This window comes from Episyrphus balteatus, chromosome 1 (assembly GCF_945859705.1).
Source record: "Episyrphus balteatus chromosome 1, idEpiBalt1.1, whole genome shotgun sequence".
NCBI lineage: Eukaryota > Metazoa > Arthropoda > Insecta > Diptera > Syrphidae > Episyrphus > Episyrphus balteatus.
Window position 1 is genome coordinate 34,117,864 of NC_079134.1, and position 22,273 is coordinate 34,140,136.

Below are 22,273 nucleotides of genomic sequence, written 5' to 3' on the forward strand. Positions count from 1 at the left end.
TGAAAAAGCAATTTATTATTATCGATTTGACGTATGTCACAAATGTGTACAAACTAAAAACAAGCTCACAAAAATATTTCAAAATTTAAATTATATTCATCGGAAATTAATTTTTCAAATATTTTATCCTTAAACAACCGGACATTAAACAAAAAAAAATAAAGCGCTACCATAAAATGAAAGAGAAGAAAATTAAAGCAAAAAAAAAATGGCGCCCAATTGAAAGACAAATTTTATCTGAGCACGCAAACGAAGTTAATTAAATTTGGCAACGCTTTTAATGGCTTTTTGGTTCCTTTTTACTTTTTTTTTTTTGTATTCATGCACTTCAGTATTGATTTATTTTCATGATATATAATAGGGGCGGCAAAATATTTGACCAAACACTATAAGAACAGTATAAAAGCTTTAACCAGCAATTAGGTTCTTTACTTAGTTATAAGGAGAAGAAAAAAAAAGAAGAAGAAAATGTGTTTACAGTGATGATTATGATGATGATGATGTTGTAGTTAAAGTCTAAATGAACAAAAAAGGACACCAATTTTCCACACGATTGGCCATTGTGTTAACAACGTGTCAATGTTTTCTCAAGGCATTTTTTCGGCAAGAAAATGAGGGTCAAGTGAAGCAGCTTTAGTAGTTTATCAACAAGGATCAAAATTAAGGCTCACACAAAAGCCTATAAAAATATATAATTTGAGAAGATTTATTAATAGGGGATGTAGAAGATTTTTTGTCCTCATAGAACATCTGGATAAGGATATTTCAGGATCATCTTCAAATGAAAATAGAAGACGAAAAAAAGAACCACTAATAAGAAGAATGATGAATGAGGGAAACAGCTGATAAATATGTGAAGAACACAACGACTCACGACGATGACGAAGAAAATGTGTTTGAAAATAATTTATTTATTGAACTTGTTGAGTGTGGATTTTTTTCGTTTCCTTTTGTGATGATTATTATCAAAGTTGTAGAGGGCGATTGGGGTGTGTTGGATTTTAGCATTATTTTTATACCTCTTGAGCAATCTTCGAAGGCATGTTTGAATTCAACAGTAAAATTGACTCTTATTTCACTTATTTTCGTACTTTTATCTCTTATGTGCGGGTTTATTTAATAGAATATCAAATGATTCTAAAAATATTGATTTAAAAATGTCTGAGTGAAGATATACTGGTTTAAAATTCCATCAGAAAATTTGGATTTAAATAAGTCATTAAGGGTTTCGGAGAGTAAATTTTCTATGCATTGATTATATTTTTGCATGAATGATCAAAGGAAATGCTAATCAGTTATATATTTTTGAAATGAGTTTGAAAAAAAATATAAGAGGAATATTGTGAAGTCATCTTAAGGTCTTCTTTGGTAACAGATGAAATATTAAGAGGTAGGTATGCCAGGAGAGAAGAGGGAATAAATTTAATATATTGGACAGCTTAGGTTAAAATTAAATAAATAGGGTTAAATAAATAGGGTCTCCACGAGTCCCGTCCCCTACTTTTGTATATCCTAGTGATATCTCGAGCTGTTCTGATTCCATTAAATCACTTAAGAGAATAAAGTATAAGAAGGAGAACTTGTGAAATTCCAAATGTGAAGATTTATAGGGGGCGCTAATTTCGATGAGCTCCACTAAGAGAAAAAATTGTAATATGCCCACTTTTGATTCTAAAACAAACAAAAAAAATCATGTGTGCAATTCACACGTGGTTGAAGTGAAACCTCAAAAATCATTTAAAAAAAATCGAAAAATTATAACTTTTTTTATTCCATCACTTTTTTTATATGACAACCTACAATCAATTTTATACCATCTGAAAGCTTATTGTTTCAGCTCAAAATATTTATATCGACCATGTCTATACAACATCTACAAAAAGAGCTAGAATTTTTTTAACCCAATTAGTTTTCATAAAAAAAGCAAAACAATCAGTCTCTTTTCTCTTCTAACGCCATTAAATCCATTTTTTAAAAGACAACCTATAATAAATTTTATATCATCATTATTTCACCTTTTATATGACACTTCAATCATATTTCTACCATGCCTACAAAAAAAGTAAGAATTTTTTAAAACCAACCATGTCGAAATTTCAAACTGAGATTACGGTACTTCCTAAACTGGTAGCTGGTCATCGGCAACAAATCTTCACAGGTGTTTTGAGGTATTTTTCAAGTTTTTCAATTAAAGATTTTATAACTTGTAGAGCAGGTAGGTACCGTTATGTGTGATATATTAAATGAAAGGTAATATTATTAGCATGAGTATTAAAGTATTTGTTATGTGCTCTAGATCAAAAGATATAACATGTTTAGAAAAAGAACATTTTTTCACCGTTATCTCAGAATTTTGAATATGAAATTAATTGAAATTTTGCACAAACATAATTTATTCAATTACCTATCTACTGTATAAATTTCATTCATCTATCTATTAGAACAAAAAAGTTATGATCAATTGATTTTTCTACTACGATACTAAAGAAGTTTTCACTTCAAAAACAACCTTTCACCAAACATCTCTAAATTAAATTTGAAACATTGTTAAAATTTGAAGAATGTTAAAATTGTAGTCAGACTTCAACTAAAATCATTATAATATTAGGGCACATTTTTCACATCAAATAGGCACTAAAAATGACTTAAAAGTTAAAATGTTGATTTTCTTAGTACATTAAAACCCTCTTAAGTGCTTACCAACTTACTTTTAAAATTAAAAAACGTACAACAATGTGCTATAATGTATAATTATTTTTAAAGCTGATAATTTATTTATTATTACTTTGTTTTCTGAACCAAGTTGTTTCATTAAGCCCTGATTTTTCAATCGTCAGTTAGACTATCAGAAGAATAAATGTCAATATAAAAAAAACTTTTATTCCTAGGAATAAGCTCTAACTGAGGTTTATCTGACTATTGAAAAATTGGCCCTAAATAGTTTTTATTGATTGAATTTTAAAGATTAAATTGAGAAAAACAGACATTTTTTGTTTTTTAATTGATTTTGTATACAATTTTGCAATGTTAAGGATATTTTGTTATTATTATTCAATGGCCTGGTAAGTTTTAGTGAAATACTAAAAACCTCATTAATTAATAAAAAAATATCATAGTTTCTAAGAATTAAAAAAAAAACTCGAAGATACTTTCATCATGGAAAACCCTTTTTTGTATTAGGTATTAAAGTTTTGTATTCACATTTTTTTAACTATATTGGTACCTAATTAAAGTCATCGGTATGAAAAAAAATAAATTCTTTTCTTAAAATATTATATTAATCTCGCCTATCGATATCCATATAAAATTTTTTTACCAAAATCACTTTTAAGATTTAAAAATACACTCAGTAAATACCGTTTTTTAAAATCGCCAACAAACGTGACACAAGAAACCACAAGAAAAACTAATTTTACTCAACAATGCAATTGCAGTTCAAATTTTCAAATCGTTTTTTTTTTTACAAAATTCGATTCCCAATCGATTCCGCAGTCTTTTTTTTAATGTTTTCTTTTTTCACAGTTTAAACCAGTTTAAAATAAACGATGCTTTTATCGTCTTTAAAAAAATCATTCGGAAAAATTTTTTAATCAAAGTGATTTTGGTCGGTTTTAAAATGTTTTTTTTTGCCTTAAAGTAGAAGATGCAAAACAGTTTTATTTTCTTTTTTAACAATGCAACTTTTTAAGTTAAATCAATGAGTTTACGCCTGAAGTGTACAAGTTAAAAAACTTACTAAGGAGTTTATATAATATTGAAAAACCAAAACTACCCATTTAAAACATGAGTCAGAAGTGTGTAGATGTTCAACCTATTAAATAAAGCAGGTACCTATATCAGAAAAACAAACATAATTAAAAAAAATCTAAGAATTTCAATCATTCTTCGAAAAAAAAAAATAACACAAACCTCAAATAAATTGAAGTGCATTGAGTCAAATACGATAAGAATATTCTTTGTGGTTCAAAGATCTTTTCTGTTCAATAAGTATTGGTTTAAATTAATTCTAAGAATGAAATTGAATAATCAAGAAAGTACCTAGGTAATATTGAAATTCCTTGAATTAAAATTGGAAAAAAAACCAAAGATAACGAAATGCAAATGATAATAATAAAAAAAAAGTGAACGCATGTAGAGGATTTACGTTCAGTGACTTTTGATAGATAAGCTTTAATAAGAATTTAAATGTAATAAAATAGGGTAAGAATGAAGCCGAAATGTCTGTCAACATCCGTAAGGAAATGAAATTTTGACGTCAAAAAACGTAAAAAAAAAAACATTTATGCTCTCCGAATGAAACTTTTGAACTAACGTTTATTTTTGATAATAAATAAAAATCGAAAGTCTTCCTTATCAAGATAATCTTTTTGCATTCAATGTGTCGCAGTTTTTCCAATGCCTGCTTTACTTTACTTTATCTCACTGTGAAAATCACAACCATTGTCAGTCCAAAGTGCATAAAGATGTCTCTGATAGTTCCTGTCACTTTATCTACATAATATTCTAATTCGATCAATTTGTTCCATTTGTTTCTCATTTATTTTTTTGCTATATTGACCCTGCCTTGTGCTTTTATTTTCTAATAAAGTAATCAACCCAACGCCAATCAATGTCGATTTCTTCTTCTTATTCTTTTCTTTCAAACAAAAGTCTAAGACATTTTATTTTGGATTTCGATTAATCTGATTTCTATTACTCTTCAAAGATACATTTATGCATGTAGATACAATTGTAGATATGTATTTTATCTGTGTCTATCTCTATTCATTTGCCTTTCAAAGACTCTAATGTCTTTCCGATATTAGATAGATGGTCGTAAATCACAAGTAGACGGACGACGAAGACGACTCACATCACCGAATAGGTAGGTAAAAAGAGTTCCGAATTCTCGAGATGCTTTTAAATTTGCCATAGAACATCAATAAATAAAATTAAATAAAAGCCTGTGTTTTAGGTTCAATTTTTATTTTGTTTTATTGAATTCAATCGACTTCTGGATTTTATTGCAGACAGAAAACAAAAAAATTAAATCAAGTTTACAACAATTAATTTTCATACATAAATATTTTGATTGAGAATTGATAAATTCAACAAGAAATGTACAGAACAAACAATATTATTTATGGTGTATTTTTGTACTAAATAAAAATATGTTTGTATCTCTACCTACAACCTAAATGTCTTGATGATTTATCTTTCCACGGGGCACCTGCTTTTTTGTTTGTTATTTTAAATCTTGAAGGCAACGGAGCTAATGGAATAATTCTTTTTTGCCAACAGACAAAAATTATGGTTTGTTTAAAAGTGTTTTTAAGAAACAGAAATTTTTTAAAGGCCTATTTTGGATGAAAGAAATAATATTTTTTGTTTAATAGGTTTTATAAATACAACTCAATGTGAAGACATAGTTTTTATACACTGCCGCTCATCTGAATAGGTTCACATTTTAGTTCATTTAACATTTGGCCTGTCTTGGTATTTAATGCAATGGCACATCTTTTTTATGTTTGTAACGAGAGAACATCTTTATGCGCTTAGTTTAGGAGAAAAAAAAATTGTCTTGGGGCATACCGTTCTTCTCACACGGTAGCTAGACCAAATCTAGTCATAAAATCAAGCATATTTTTTGGCTCATCTGAATAGGTTCAAAAGCAAAAATGTTAATAAATGATGAGTTGCATGGGTCTGTTGGACTCAAAATTGTGTCTGTCAATAAATCTGATTGTGTATAGCCTGTAAGGATGAAAACGGGTCGTGAAAAATCTTTAGGCGCGGAAAAAATTTGGAAAATAAAAGAAGAATTTGAATTAGACTGAAACCAACGATGCATTGGGACAAAAACAAACACAAGTTAAAATTTAGTAAGCAGTTATTTGCGCAATATCCAAGGGTATAGAAACAACATTAAAAGTCGATGTAACTCAGTCACAACATGGGCCGATAGATGTGCAATGATCAGAATAGCATGACTTCGAGCTAAAAATTAAGCTGAAAACCGGTATAAAATGCAGTTTAACGACGGCAAAACGGGTTGTCGGAAGTGGTAAACATTTGAGGAGAACAAAACCTCGCAAAAATTACCACTTTACAAACCACGAACAGAAACTCACCTCCAATAGTAAAAAAAACTCTGTTTGAAATTGCAGATAAAAAGTTTTGTATGAGGAAATAGCAAATTCGACTTTCACGACAATTTTTTTTTTTATTGGAGGTGAGTTTCTGTTCGTGGTTTGTAAAGTGGTAATTTTTGCGAGGTTTTGTTCTCCTCAAATGTTTACCACTTCCGACAACCCGTTTTGCCGTCGTTAAACTGCATTTTATACCGGTTTTCAGCTTAATTTTTAGCTCGAAGTCATGCTATTCTGATCATTGCACATCTATCGGCCCATGTTGTGACTGAGTTACATCGACTTTTAATGTTGTTTCTATACCCTTGGATATTGCGCAAATAACTGCTTACTAAATTTTAACTTGTGTTTGTTTTTGTCCCAATGCATCGTTGGTTTCAGTCTAATTCAAATTCTTCTTTTATTTTCCAAATTTTTTCCGCGCCTAAAGATTTTTCACGACCCGTTTTCATCCTTACAGGCTATACACAATCAGATTTATTGACAGACACAATTTTGAGTCCAACAGACCCATGCAACTCATCATTTATTAACATTTTTGCTTTTGAACCTATTCAGATGAGCCAAAAAATATGCTTGATTTTATGACTAGATTTGGTCTAGCTACCGTGTGAGAAGAACGGTATGCCCCAAGACAATTTTTTTTCTCCTAAACTAAGCGCATAAAGATGTTCTCTCGTTACATACATACAAAAGATGTGCCATTGCATTAAATACCAAGACAGGCCAAATGTAAAATGAACTAAAATGTGAACCTATTCAGATGAGCGGCAGTGTACAAACTAAGTAACCCATTTCAAGTGCATCGAAAACTTTTGGAAAATGTGTTTAATATTTCTTATAAACCTGACAAGACTAAATTTTAGGGCCCCTTTGATATTTGGGGGCCCCCCAAAAAAGTACGTATGCACCATACATTTTTTTGTATGGCTTAGTTATTTTTAGGTTTATTTTAATGTTTTAATTAGTTCGTAATGCACTTTGTTATACTTACTTAAAATTTCTATCATAAAAGCAGTAAATACTTGTACTAAATACTGTACTAGATACTGTACAAAATTAAATATTTAGAGACCCCTAAAATAACAATTTTTTTAGCTTAGAATTGATAGATCTTGGGGCCTCTGTTCTGAAGTAATATGTACACATTTGATTTTCCATCATCAAACATAGTTTATTTCTTTTGGGGCCCCTGAAAAATTATTTTTTGGGCCTCAAAATTAAGTGCTTAGGGGCCCCTAAAATATAGTATAATTTTTTGGAGCCAAGAATTAATAGGTATTGGGGCCTCTGTTCTGAAGTAATATTAGGAATTCCACCAATAACGTAATGTTTTTATTTTGGCCCCTGATGTATTTATGTTGGGGCCCCTGAATTGATATTTAATTTTCCATTTGATTGTTTTGAACCACTGAAGTAATAGCTTTTGAGGATCCCCAAATAATATTTGTCATGCCATCAGAAAATTTGATGAATATTTTTGGGCACCTTAGTAATAGATTTTGGGGCCCCCAAATTAATATTTGATTGCCTCTCAACTAACGGGGTTCCTGAAAAATTATTTTTTGGGACCCTTGATATAATATTTTTTGAGCCGCGAAGTCATATTTTTTGGGGCTCCTATAGTAATATTTAGTAGTCCATCAACAAATGTAATTTAATTTAAAAAACAATTTTTTTAATTTAATTTTTTTTTGACGCCCTGAAGTAAAGGCTTTTGGGGCCCCTGGCCTGAAGTTGTTTTTTGCTTTTTTGGGGCCCTTTATGTATTATTTGTGGTTGCAAGGATTTTTCAAGTAATATTTTTTGGGGCCCTAAGATAAAATTATAATTTTTCTTTTAAAAAAGCAGTTTATTTTTTTGGGGCCCCTTGGGTAGCCTTTTTATTAAATCAATATATATTATGTGGGTATCAATGCATTATACATTACACTGAATGACATAATTTGTCTCCCTTGTATCCGAAGTGATTCAAATACGTTTTTATTTACTTCGTAATTCAATTTATGCTAACAGTTTCCTTCTCTGCATTGTCTCCAGTGGGGGCCCTGGGGTCGGTCGGGGGCCCCGGGGCGCCGCCCCGCTTGCCCCAAGGGAGTGTACGCCCCTGCTGACAATAATTAGCTAGCTAAAAACGCGTTTCTCTTCAAGATCAATTAAATTTTAAAATTGAATTAAAATTCATAAAATCCACTAAATATAAGCAAACAATAATGAAATTCATTCTTTTTTACTTTTCTTCTTTTTTATTGACAATTAATAAGATCAATAAAACTTAATTTTTTTGCACTTGACAGTTACATCTCAAAATTATAACACTGGTTTACAAAGGTTTTGTTGCCGAAACAAAAATATACTTTTCTGAAGGTTTTCAGTGTGTTGAACTCGAATCCGAAGTCATAAACAACTAATCAGCTCCCGTTTTTGAGATATTACCGTTAGAAAATGCAAAAAAACGTTTTTTTGATTTCTTCGGACCTTATTCTTTTGTATAAGGAAAATTGTTTGAGAATATTTAGTAACGGTTTCTATAAAAACTGTTTTCCATCTTTCGATAACTGTTTAAATCTTTTCAATATCTTTTGTATTGCCCGAGATATCTTAAAATTAAGTAAGTGGGTTTTTCTTCATATATCATAAAGGAGATAATGACGTCATAAAATTTATAAAAATACCAAACAACTGAGGATATCTCGGGCAATAAAAAAGATATCGGAAAGATTTAAACAGATTTAAAAAGGTGATAAATAGTTCTTATAAAAACCGTTACTAAATATGCTCAAACAATTTTCCTTATATAAAAAAATAAGGTCCGAAGTACTGCATACTCTAACGGTAATATTTCAAAAACGGGAGCTGATTAATTTTTTTTGACTTCGGATTCGAGTTCAGCACACTGAAAACCTTCAGAAAAGTATAATTTTGTTTCGGCAACAAAAAAAAAGTTTAATTTTGTTAACCAGTGTAATTAACCCTCTGTAGGCACACCTCTTTTTTGTGACGTGATAGGCACACGGGTGCGAATTTGGTTTATACTTTTTCATGTCGCTAGAACCCTATTTTTTCATATTTTTATCTCTAACCCTTCCTGGCCCTATTTTGATAAGAAGTTACTAGAGCAGGGGTGATATTTAGTGTCCAGTGTTGGGTAAATGGCGAATGTTTGATCATTCATACGCATAAACTTCTTAATGAAATAGGGTCAGGAAGGGTTAGGAATAAAAATTTGAAAAAATTAGGGCTTTTTTTCCCTGATTTGGAACCAATCTAGGGGGCGTTCCCAATTTATTTTTCATAAGGACCACCCTAATGTACATTCATACGAATTTTTCGAGTGATTGTAATTTTCTTTTCTAATTTTGTGTACGTAACTGTCTAAGTTTAAGCTTTTCTGAAAAAAAAATTGGATTGTGGAAATATGGCATGCATTAGGTATCTTTTTTTCACGAAAACTGACAATTTTGTCATTTTTGTACATGTATCTTGTTAAAGGCTTGAACGATTTTATTCAAACATTCCAGAGCTATATTTCTTATAATTTTAATGGATAATTTGTATTCAAATTTTGGTACATGACTTTTTTCCATTTTTTTTTTTTTAATATCTAACCAAATTGATAAATTTCCAACATTTATGTGCTTTAAACTTAGAGAGTCAAAGTTCAAAATTGTCGTGCATTTTATTTTAATAAATGTTAAAACTAAATTTTTTCTAAATACAATACATTAAGTTCAAATGGCAAGTACCATTGACCACTGAAAAACATAATTTTTTACTGTCAAATAGTCCACTGCAAAACAGTTTTGTTTGAAACTTAATTTTTTAATAATTATTTTTCATGAAAACATTTTCACTCGTCGTTGATTTGACAAGAACTGTTAATTTAGGCCATTTAAAGGAGCTTAAGAGTTCAAAGTTAAAATGTGTTTTCTATGCAATAAACCAAGTATAATGGCAATCAGTGCACCCATTCGATCCGTATTAACAAAAATACGCATACACAAAGTCGCACACATGCAATTAAATGTTTCTGTTTGTTATTACACATTAGTTAATATGTATTTAATCAATCCCTCGAGTTCAGTTTACTTCAAAAGTCCAACAGTTACTTATTATTACCTTTTAATAGAAATTTAAAATGTTACTTTCAATCAAAAAAGTCAAAAATAAAGAAAAAGTGCAAATTTTTGAAAAGGTACATTTCTACACAGAGAAAAATATGACCCGCTAAAAACTAACAGATTGCCATATTGTTTTACCGTCCATACATTTCATAGGGAAATCTTATTAAAATCAACGATTAATAAGGTTTTTTTAAGGAGATTTCTTATTATTTTTATAGAGAAAATCTTATTAAAATTTGACTGAAAAGTTTTTTTTTTTTGCAACTTAGCACTAGAACAAAAATCGCGATCAATATTTTCATGGCAGGTTGGTTCAGGTGGTAAGGTGGACGACTAATGATTTGAAGTCTCCAGTTCGATTCCCAGCCTGGTCATCTTTTTTTTTATTTTTTTGCAGATTTTAAAACAATAAGGAAAACCCGGTTGTTTTAATAAGGTTTCCTTCTTGGATGAAAACCATAGAGAAATCTTATTGTTTTTGTTCTATTTTATGTGGTCTATTTTTCTCTGTGTATCGTTTCTTAACAAACAAAAATTAAAAGATGCATAATATCAAAGGATTTTCCCTCTTCTTTATTTAATTAGTACAAAGTTTTGACGTATCGGGCTCAGAAACCAAATAACAAGCCAAATACCACCTGAATTCGATAGAAAATTAATTTTCTTTGTAATGTCAAAAGTGTCTTTGAACCAACCATTTAAAAAAAAAAATGAAAACCGACCAGTGTTGGCTTTTCTCAAAAATGCACCAATAAAGTAGCATTTTTGGCGAAAGCATACTTTTATGGCAGGGAATCATATTTACCTATCAATAAAAATTCTTGGATGAATTCATTCTTTTTTTTTGCTCCGGAGCTCAGGTGTATTAAATAGACTATAAAATCGTCTTTTTTTATGAATTAAAGTTAAAATTATAAAAGGCTGTTTGACATAATTTAACTTTTCTGTTACCTGTGCAGCAGAGTTTCTATTAATTTATCTTTGAGTAAGATTTCGTAAGAATGCAAAGGTAAGAAACATTTTTTATCTATGAAATTATAAGTCGCACTTGGTTGAAAACAAAATCAATCTGAACAAAAGCTCTACATTTGCATAAAGAATTTTTGTTTCAGAGTTGGCTATAAGATTTTTAGGTCTTAAACTATAATGTGTATAATGATGTTTGGTATCTTAGACAGTGTATTTTGAAAAACACTTGAATCCATGTACATTTGTACATATTTTCTTATTTAAAACAAAAAATAATTAGACAAAAATTAAGCCCAAAAAAAACACCACCGATTAAAATGAGACCTACATATCTGGTTTAAATGGGCATCAACCTTAAATCTAAAATCCTAACATTAAGAATCTGTGTAATAAGTTCCCCTGTACTTTATATCCGTTATCCCTGTAATAAGTTATTAAATACATTTATTTTTGAAAAACACTAAAGACTAGACTTCCTAGAGATAAGAAACTATTTCTTTGATAACAATAATTGCGGTGACCTTCTTTTGCAAAAATCTAAAACATTTCTGATAAAAAACTTTGATCGTTAGACGTTCAAAAAAAAAAAAAGACTTGAACCTGTTTAAGGGTCATTCGCATTGATAATTGATAACAATTTTTCGGGTTTTTCTTGTTCTTAAAAAAATATTTTTTGAAATTTCGTTGAAAAGATTTTTATCTAATTGATATAAGACTTCAATTAATAAAATCTTTACTAAAATTTTGATAAAGATAATAACAAAAGTTTAAAAGGTTGAAAAACCCAAAAGATAGAATCTAAAAACGCCGTTTCCACGAAAATCTTCAAGATATTTTCAAGTACCTACCTTGATTTTATTGACAACACTAAAATTTAATTGATTTTAAATCAAAATATTTATTTAAATTAAAAAGATAAAAAAAAAATAAAAATCAAATAATTTTTCCATTTCAAATCAATTATTTCCTACTTTTAAATTGATAATTGTTTTATTATCACTTTTATTCAGAATTGTATCAGAATTAATTTCAGTCACAAAAATAAATTTGGAATTATCCATAATTTGTAATTCATGTTAAATGTAATCATTCAGAAATTAATGACGATTTTTCTTCTCGGTATATGGATGGTTTATTTATATTTTTCTACCCCCCAAACAATGATGTACTGATAAGGGGCGTTTTTTTTTTAAACATATGAGAGTATAAAAAAGTTATCATGTTCTGTTATTTTCGTGTCGAGTTTCATTGATAATCTCGTATATAATATTTTTTTTTGTAATTTTTTTTACGACAAAAGGGTGACGATATTGTTTGTTTATCCATTTAGGGCTTTCCCAAACTCCCTGAGGACAATGACACAACTAAAGTTATATTTTTAAAACTGAACATGAATTGGGTTGTAAATTCTGTTAGTTTTTTTTTAAAGCGATAGATGATGATACAAAATCATAGCCCAAAGGGTGTCTTTTTAAATAAAATGAAAAAAAAATAAATTTTTAATTTTTAATACATATTTCTACCACATTTTAAAATTAAAAAAAAAAACATTGAAGCTGTTGAAAATGTTCTTGTTTTCTTTCAAAAATATGCAAAAAAAAAAAAAAAACACCCTGAAAGAAAAATAATGCACTTCCCAACAAATATATCTTTCTCCTCTGCAAAAATTAATAAACTGCATTCTATATAAAATGTATTACTTCCCAATATCGAACAAACAAAATAAATTTCAATAGAATTCAACAAATTCATCTCGAAATAAAAATATTTCGATTAAAAATTTATAAACTAAACCACAATACAAGAGATAACTTTAGTTTTTCATCTTCATCTGCAAAAAAATATATAAATTTAAATAAAATTCTTGTGCCAATAAATGTTCCACATACGCCCGAGTGAGCCGTATACATTAACTGGACAATTAATATTCTTCTTCATTTTTTTTGGTTGCCTCCAACAGAAATTTACCTTTAATTCTTTTTTTTTTTCTTCATTTTCTTCTTCTTTTTTTTTTTAATTCTATGGATGAAAAATCCTGGAATTATGCCAATTTATTTTCTGTTTGATTTTAAAGGCTTTATATGAGAGAATATATACACATCTCTCGATTATATATGAACATTCATTCCGAGAATGTGTTTAGATAATACTCGTAATAATAATAATAGCTTCCTTCTCTGTTTTGTTGTATGTATGTAGGTGGGCAAATACGAGATGCTCTGTGTATTTAGCTAAATATTTATCTTTTGTTTAGATATAAACATGTTGCTGATGAGTGTTCAATGTAGAAGCATTTTTGAAACATTATTTTAAATAACACAACAAAAATAAAAGAATAAAGGAATTTTTTTTTTTTTTTTGATTGAATGATACATATTTTTGCAAAGGTATTCATGCTGTTTAGACACATGGGGTGGAATAAATCATACTTTTTGAGCATAAAACTTTATTACAGCTCAAATTTGTTTTATGTTTTTGGTTGAAAAATCAAACAGATTTTTTCAATTTAATGTTCGTCTTATGAAAATTTGTTTAAATAAATGCTGTTTCAATAAAAGTTTATTGAAAAGATTGTAGCTTTTGAAGCATTCTAAAGTTGAGAGCAACATTTTTTTTTATTTTAATTGAAAGTGTTAGACTTGTACTGACGATTTTGACCTATTAATTAATTAAACAACATTTAAATATTTTGTTTTCTTTGGTACATGCATATGTACCTCAAAACCTCAAGTTTCTACTATAAAGGGAAGTTCGCAATAATTTTGATAATCTGTCAAAATGAGTTACGGTTTTTGTGATATTTGAAGCCCTATAAATCAGAAACCACTCATCCTAAGTAGCTGAAATTTCATTAGGAGTTTGTTTTTGACCAGACAAGCAAATAAATTGGGTTTCTAAAATATACTGAGTTGTTTGCTGTAAAAATGTATTTGCTCTATTCTCTCAAGTCCCTTATTCGTCAGCCACACAAGCATATTTAGAACATAGAACCAAAATCAATGTTAGGGGTGGGGATGGTACAAACAAGTTTATTTACTAGAATCTATTTTTACCTATTTTTGGACGTGAAAAAGATTTCACCCGAACATATAGCATTTCACTTGTCCCTTATTGTAAGTTCCGGCCGAAAAGTTGTTCACGTTCGGAAAAGTCTCCATATTTAAAACTTTTTTCCAAGTAGGTAATATGCTGTCGATTACACAGCTCTTTTCTCATTTTAATTCTCTTCGAGTGAAATTTGCAATAGCTTTTAAAATTCCGGAAGAAAGAAAATTTCGGGTGAAAAAATTTCCACGTGAAGCTCACGATAGTGGTTGATTGAATCTTTTGTATGCGTATGATTTTAGGGTGTGTTTTTTGCCCAGGATGTTATGAAATGAAACTATAACTTAGACAATCGAAAAATCCTGGAAATAGTTTTGTCTCTTTAAAATAAAGGCTTGGATTGAAGAAGCAAGTAAACAAAATGATATCTATGAAATTCGATAAAATTGCTGCATTTGTCATTTTCAAACATGGATTTGCAAACCAAAGGTTGTTTTTTACGAATGAAATAATAATTCTGAAGTTATAATTTCAATCTTATCTTGGAAAAATTCAAGATTTGGCTACCTGGAGTGTACCTGAATAGGATATCACTTTTTTTTTAGTAAATATTTGACCTCTTTGATCACCAGAATTTCCACTTTGTCATTTTTTTTTTTTGATTATGTTAATTGATTGATTACTTTAATTTATATCTAGCATTCTATTATTTTATTTATTATATTAGTTTTTTATAATATTTTTTTCAAGGTCTTTTCTTATCGTCTGTATCTTAGGTTTCTTTGCTTATCTCTTAAAGTTAATATGTATGTATTTTGGATTTGACAACTAAAGTTTAGTTTTCAATTTAGTTTGCAAAATGGAATTTAAATATTTTGAATACTTACTTATAATAAAAAGACGTAAGGGGAGATAAAAACCACTTAAATTTTGCGAAGAAAAAAAATCACTGGAGAGCAGCCGTTAGATTTTAAAAGAAAGATATCTTTGGAAAGTACAGGAAAAGCAACTTTCCTTCCTTTTTTCTGATAAGGTTGATTCCCACATCCCACTAAATGTGAAATAGTTTCACTTTTGTTGTAATTTACCTTCGAATATTTACCTTTCAAAAATTAGGATGCAACGACGCCTAAAATTCTTATTTGATGATATCTGTGGTATTCTATTTAACATACATGAGTTTTTGAAATGAAAAACAAAAATAACAAAATTATTGCCTTTCACAAAGTTTTTGAAAACCGTTTTACTCCTTTTTCCTTATACCTACTAAATTCTCTAAAACAAGTAAGAATAACAATGCTGTTAAGTTCACAACAAATTAGGTTGACGTTGCTATAAGTAGCGATATATTAATTTAATCCCAAAAAAACTCAAGTGTGAAGCGGAAAAAATATGCATGCGGGAAATAAAAATTCGCTTGAGTTCATTTATACCTCAAAATTGATTCTCCAGTTGGAAAATGTTTTGTCCGTTTAGACTTTGCGATTAAACTGTGCGAATTTAACTCTTTCTTTTACAGAATGCAACTGAACAAAAGATCAGTAAAAGTTAAAAATATCAATATATTACTAGTGATCAAAATCATAATGTGTATCATTTTTTAAAAACTATGATTCGAAGCTTGGTTACTAATTTTTCACTGAATTTGTTCAAAAAATTTCAAAAAAAATTCAATTTTAATCGTTAAATTGAACATGATTCACTCATGAACTAATTTTTTATAAGCAGATGTTTTGCAAATCCTTTATTGCAAAATTATACTCACCAGTATTATAATTCCTAGACAGCATTTGGTTCTATGTATTTAAATAAATCCAATTCCTACTTGGAAATTAACCTTGAACAATGATTAACTGACTTGTATAACCCCTTTTTACCCTAAATATCATATTTTTCTTATTTATTTTTTATTAGTATTTTGACTTTCAAAAAAAAATTAACTAATTAATTTATTAATATTTATTAAAAATTTTAAAGAATTTCCATATATTCACAGACTTTTATTTTTCCAAAGAATTCGAAAACAAATTTGTTTTTCTATGAATCACAACATTTCATTCACAAAAAATCTTAAATATTTTCGAAAATTCTGGCAATAACAATAATTTTAAATATTTATCTCATTTATTTATTTTTTTTTTTTGTATAAGAGGAATTCAAATTTCACATACTAACAGGTTTATATTTTAAGTCAACTGGATAGGTGATCGAGGCGCCAAATTGGGGAGGATAATAGGCAAAAGAATGTGATGTTCTATTGATAAAAAAAATGATCGATACAAAAAAAAAATGTTATCAGTTTTTCTTATTCTCATAAGATATTTAAACTAATTTAAATTTAAAAATTCGATTAAGTCACATTTTATAAGTCCTTGTTCATTTTTAATGCGCTATGACAACTAGTTAATCACTAAAATACCCATATTGAGATAATTCCCGAGCGCCATTTTTTTTTTTACAAAATAAAACCTGTAAACTTGCAGAAACATATTTCATAAGAACTCATAGAACATACAATTTGTTTAAATTAATTTATCTTGAAATATTGTCGCTGCTAATAGCACTCGTTAAATTATTGAAGAATTTGTTCTTCATTTTAAAAATAATTTCAAATGTAAAAATATGTAATGATGATTTACAAGACATTCCTTAATTTATGAATAAGGCATTGAAAACGATCAAATACGATTGGTAAAGATTGATACGAATGGTGTTTATTTTTTTTTTTTGCATGAGAAACTGTCGCTTAACATCTGATGAATGCATGACATATATTCCTATTTAAAAACAAAATTGTGGCGTGTGTGCCAAATTCCTTTGCTAATTCTCGGAATTGAGTCAATTCAATAGCATTCTCCTACGATTTTTTTTTTTTTTTGTTTTTGTATTTTGTTTTGCCAAATAAATATGTAATTTTCATTGAGTTTTTCGTTTTCGTTGAGTAGATCTTATAAGTTCAGTTACCTCACATCAAATAGATTAAGATATATAAACATAACTTTCTAGTTTATATTTACAATACAATATTTTGTGATAAATTTGGTAAGAAAACAACATGTTCAAGTTCAGTTGAGTATAAAAATGAAGACGCAGTATGGGAATTTCCTGTTTTAAATAAGTTCAATTTTAAAATTTAAAAACTGTGTCAAAGAGGATATTGCAAATATTTAAATATTGAATTAAAAGAATTGAAAACATTTAAAAAAATTATTACAAACTCCTTCAAAATAAGACAATCAATTTTGTTATCAAAAGCTTACTTAATTGGTATTAAATAATTTTGTTTATATTAACAAATGTATTAGTTTATCTTATTATACCTTACTATATAAATTTTGATCGTAATTACATAATATTTTTTTTTTGTTTATTTTAGATGAAAATAATGAGCACTCGGGTTACCAATTGAGTGATGTCAGTAAGTATCTTGTTAAGTTTTATTAAAAAAAATGTTGTTTTTTTTTGGGAAAATTCTGCATGACCAAAATTCTGTGTCTGGATAAAAAAAATTCTGTATGAACAAAATTCTGTATTCCATTATTCTGCTTTTCTATTATTCTGTATTTCAAAATTCTGTAAATCCAAAAATCAATTTTTCAAAATTTGGCAATTCCATTATTCTGCTTTTTGAAATTCTGTAATTCAAAATCTATACATTTTTATCATTCCTGTTGAACAATTTGTATTCAATTAACAAATTAAGTATAACAGTGTATAAAATACCTTGCAAAAAAAGAGAAAAATAACAAAAAACAAAATGATGAAATATTATGATTATGATGATTCTTGGCTAAATATTACTCGTATTTTTTTGTATTCAAGCTACTAGGGGAGAGTGGGGCCAAATGTAACACTTTTTTCTAAAATCGATGGTTCTCCTACAAATTTGAAAGTGGGTCAACCAGACCTTTTTTAAATTAAAGACCCATGTTTTAGCTCCAAGATCCATCATAAAAATTTAGCAAAACATAACGGTAAAGTTGAAAAATAAAGCTTCCAAATAAAAAATCGTGTTGTTTCAACTTACCCCACATACGGGGCAAAGTGTAACACATACCGGGGTAGGTTGTACCAAGAACTAAAAATAAGAGAAAAATACCTTTATTTGTTTATATTTATTTATTTTTAATTAATAACAATAAAAACAAACCTCAGTCATGAAATTTTGGTGCGAATTTGTAAAAAAAGGGGCAAATCCAAGATTTCCAGAGAAAATTTGACAGTAGTCTTAAATAAAAGTTATTCGAATTCATAAATTGTTTTATAAGCTTTATGAATTCAAGTGGTGGTTCAAAAATGTGTTTCCAATTTCAAAATAAATACAAATTCAATTACAAGCATTCATATTCAGGGTTGTTAATTATATTAGGTAAACAATTTTTCAGTATAGGTAAGTTTTTACATGGTACAACTTGCCCCGGAAAAATGTTACAACTAGCCCCAGCATGAAATTTGGCACATAAAATCAATTTAAAAAAAAAGCGAAACATATATAGACATAACATATACACGCAATTTGAGCCAAAACACAGTTGCATATAACAAAAAAACACTTAGCACTCTATCTTTTTCGGGTAAAGAGGTAGACCAAAAATAAAATTTAAAAAAAAAGTTACAAACATGCATTTTTTGGGCACCACTAGTGTAACTTCTCACCCTGTCGTCTAATCTTCATCTGAAGAAAATGTGCCGGTAGATATGCAAAAATTGAGCATTTTTCTTCTTTACGCGTTTCTTAATATTGAAAGGAACATCGCTTTTTTTAGCTGTTAATTCTTACCCCTGTTACATTTAGCCCCACTCTCCCCTATGTCATTCAAATAAAATGCAAAAGGTGTAAGATATTATGCAAATTAGGTGGGGAGATACTTTACTTCAAAGCATGTTTTATAAGGAAAATACCAAAATGCTGTACTCTAAAATTCTGTAAATGATAATAGAAACATTGTTTTGATAATGAAAAAAACAATTTTTCTTTTATCATTTACAGAATTTGGAATATAAAATTTTGAAATTCAGAATTTTGTATTTACAGAATTTCAGAATACAGAATTTTGAATTTACAGAATTTTGGAATCCAAATTTTGGCTCATACAGAATTCCGACCCCAACCCTTTTTTTTCAATATAAAATCTTTCTTTTGAACTTACAAAATACTCGTAAACCTTACAAACTAGCTAAAAAAAATCTTTTATTTAGCAAAGAAAACTTTTGAATAACAATATACCTATAATACAATACATGACATCTATACAACTGCTGTAATTGTCTTGCAAACTTTAAAGGGATAATCTTAAAAATGTTATACGTAAATACACTTACAATGTTTCCTCTCTGATTTCATGTGAATTTATTTAAACAAAATATGAAATTAAAATCTCGATTACAGATATGAGTTCTGAGAATTACAATAATACAACTCAGCATTCAATAAAAATTATAAAATTGATTAACATTAAATGACCTATAGATTGCATCACATTACATTGCAGTGATGATTTTACATGCGATATTCATACAGGTACTGTGGCACAATATGCATTTTTACTTGCGATATAGGTACTATAGGGCAAGTTTAGGATTCGTAAAAAAAATCGAACTCGAGATAACAATTTTACATGACATTACGATGATGGAGAATGCCAAAAAAGTGGGTCCGGCAATTCTGTCTGTCTGTCTGTCTGTCTGTCTGTCTGTCTGTCTGTCTGTCTGTCTGTCTGTCCGTCTGTCTCTATCTGGAGCTGCAGCCTAAACGAGTGAAGTGATTTTCTTCAAACTTGGTAGTTAGCAGTTTTTGGTGATTCCCTAGAGGGGCAATTGAATTTTTTTTTTTATGACCAAAACTAACGGTACCTGCCATATAACGGAAATAGAAAAGTTAATTTTTTTCAAAAACGGCTCTAACGATTTTGATTAAAATTTTTGTGTGTAATACTACACATAAGGGCCAACTTTTTAAATAAAAAAAATATTTTTTGTACCGTTATTAACGGTACCTGTCATAGAACGGTTTTTTTCGTTTCTGAATATCTCGTACAAAATTAACCCGATTTAAATGAAAATTTTTATACAAAAGTGTGTAAGTAAAGATAATATTAAAATTTTAGAAAATTTTCAAAAAACGCATTTTTGGTTTTTTAAAAAATATTTCAAAATTTTTTTTTGAAAAATCAATTTTTTGAAAACGGATCAATGAAAAATTTTGAAATTTAGTTTTTATGTGTAAATTAATTATTTCTTCAAAATGGCATACCAACTTTTTTTTTGAAAAATGTTAAAAAAATTTTATATATAAAAAATTATTTTTTTAAAAAACGGCTCCTACAATTTTCAAAATTTTTTTTCTAAAAATACCTTTTTATACGAGAAATAAAATGGCATATTTGTTTTTTTTTTTAAGATATTTTAAAACGGAGTTTTATTAATTATAAAAACAGATTTAATTTTTTTATACTACTTATGAAATTTCTTCAAAATATCGAATTTTAAATTTCTTGAATAAAAAGCTTTAACATTATAGTTACTTTAAGCATAAGAGCAAGTACGTGCGACCCCAGTCGTGCAATTTATTGTATTATCAATTTGCACTCTATGGAGAATCCCTTAGTTGAGATAAAAACTGTATTTGAAGCGTTAGGAAAATTCAAGAAGAAGGAAATAGAAGAAGATCAAAAAGGAAAAACCGATGTAAATTGATTTGAATATATGATTTGAATATATATTTGATATTTCATTCCGTTTTTGTGTAGTTCGGCTACAATTTAAATTTATTTGAAAAGAATTTATGATGATTAAGAAGCATCTTCTCGAGCGACAATTCAAGCCTATGATGAAACGATTTTGTTTAAATTTGGTAATTATAAGTTCCGGAAGGCCTATTCCTGACATTTATTTGAATGGTGTAGTGCTTCCCAAGTGTGAAAAGTTTAAATATCTGGGGTCTATGATAAATAACGAAGGTACTTGTGATGACGATATCAATCATCGCGTAAGCGTAGGGTGGATGAAGTGGCGGGAAAATTCTGCTATCTTCTGTGATCGAAAAATGCCCCCTAAGCTGAAAGGAAGGCTCTACACCGCAGTTGTGCGTCCAGCACTCACATACGGTTCACAATGTTGGACAATGTACAAAAAGTATGAGAGTAAGTTAACGGCAGCTGAGATGAAGATGCTTCGCATGACAGCAGGAGTAACAAAGCTTGATAGAATTAGAAGTACGAAGATCCGAGGAAGCCTTCATGTTAAAAATACCATCTCCCAAAAAATTGAACACGACCGACTCAGTTGGTATTGCCATGTTCAAAGGAGAGATCCTGAGAACCCCGTCAAAAAAGCAATATCATATAACGTTCCAACACGAAATAAAAAGAAAGGTAGGCCTAAAAACTCCTGGTACAAGCAAATGCAAAAACACCAGCATTCAGTTGGCCTCAGAAACGGAACAATACAAAACCGGGAGGCTTGCCGCCGATTTCTGAGGTCAACCCGGCGAACCCCACAGGCGGATCACTAGTGTGAAGCAGTAACGTGGGAAGGTTATGATCCCCTCGACATCGAGATCATAACAGCGCCGAGAAAAAAAGGAAGAAGAAGAAGATAAGTTCCGGAAGGAAAATTGAAATTTTGTGTTTTGGGCCGAAATGAGCAGTAACTACGTGTTTTGCTCAAAAACGGCTCTTAGGATTTTGATTAAATTAATTGATCTTATTAATCGGTTTGTAGTTAAAAATGTTAATGATAGCAGCCATAAAAAGATTGGCTCATTAGCATTTTGTTGTTCACTTAAAATCCTATAAATGCTCGACAGATTTTATGTCTGGGCTAGGCAAAAGCAACATCCCTAAGATATTTGGAAGTTTTCCACGCAGTGAAGTGATGATCGAACGTAATCATTCAAAACAACGAATTCTTTTCCAATAAATCGAGCATTAGCATCTATCCTAAGTGAAATCACCTTAATTTACCACCAAATGACAAAAAAACTACACTGAGGAAAAAAACGCAACG

The 22,273-nt window shown here is 29.0% G+C and overlaps 1 protein-coding gene across 2 annotated transcripts in view; it reads left to right on the forward strand.

Annotated features, from left to right (window-relative positions):
• Positions 1 to 22,273, forward strand: part of LOC129913896 (dorsal-related immunity factor Dif-like) — a 102,341-nt gene that overhangs the window by 51,921 nt on the left and 28,147 nt on the right. For both annotated transcript variants that reach the window (XM_055992875.1, XM_055992867.1), the window contains one exon: positions 17,643 to 17,684. Coding sequence is in view for 1 of the 2 variants with exons in the window: in XM_055992867.1 (XP_055848842.1) it covers positions 17,643 to 17,684 (42 nt within the window). In the remaining variant the exon portion in view is untranslated. The remainder of the gene's footprint in view (positions 1 to 17,642; positions 17,685 to 22,273) is intronic.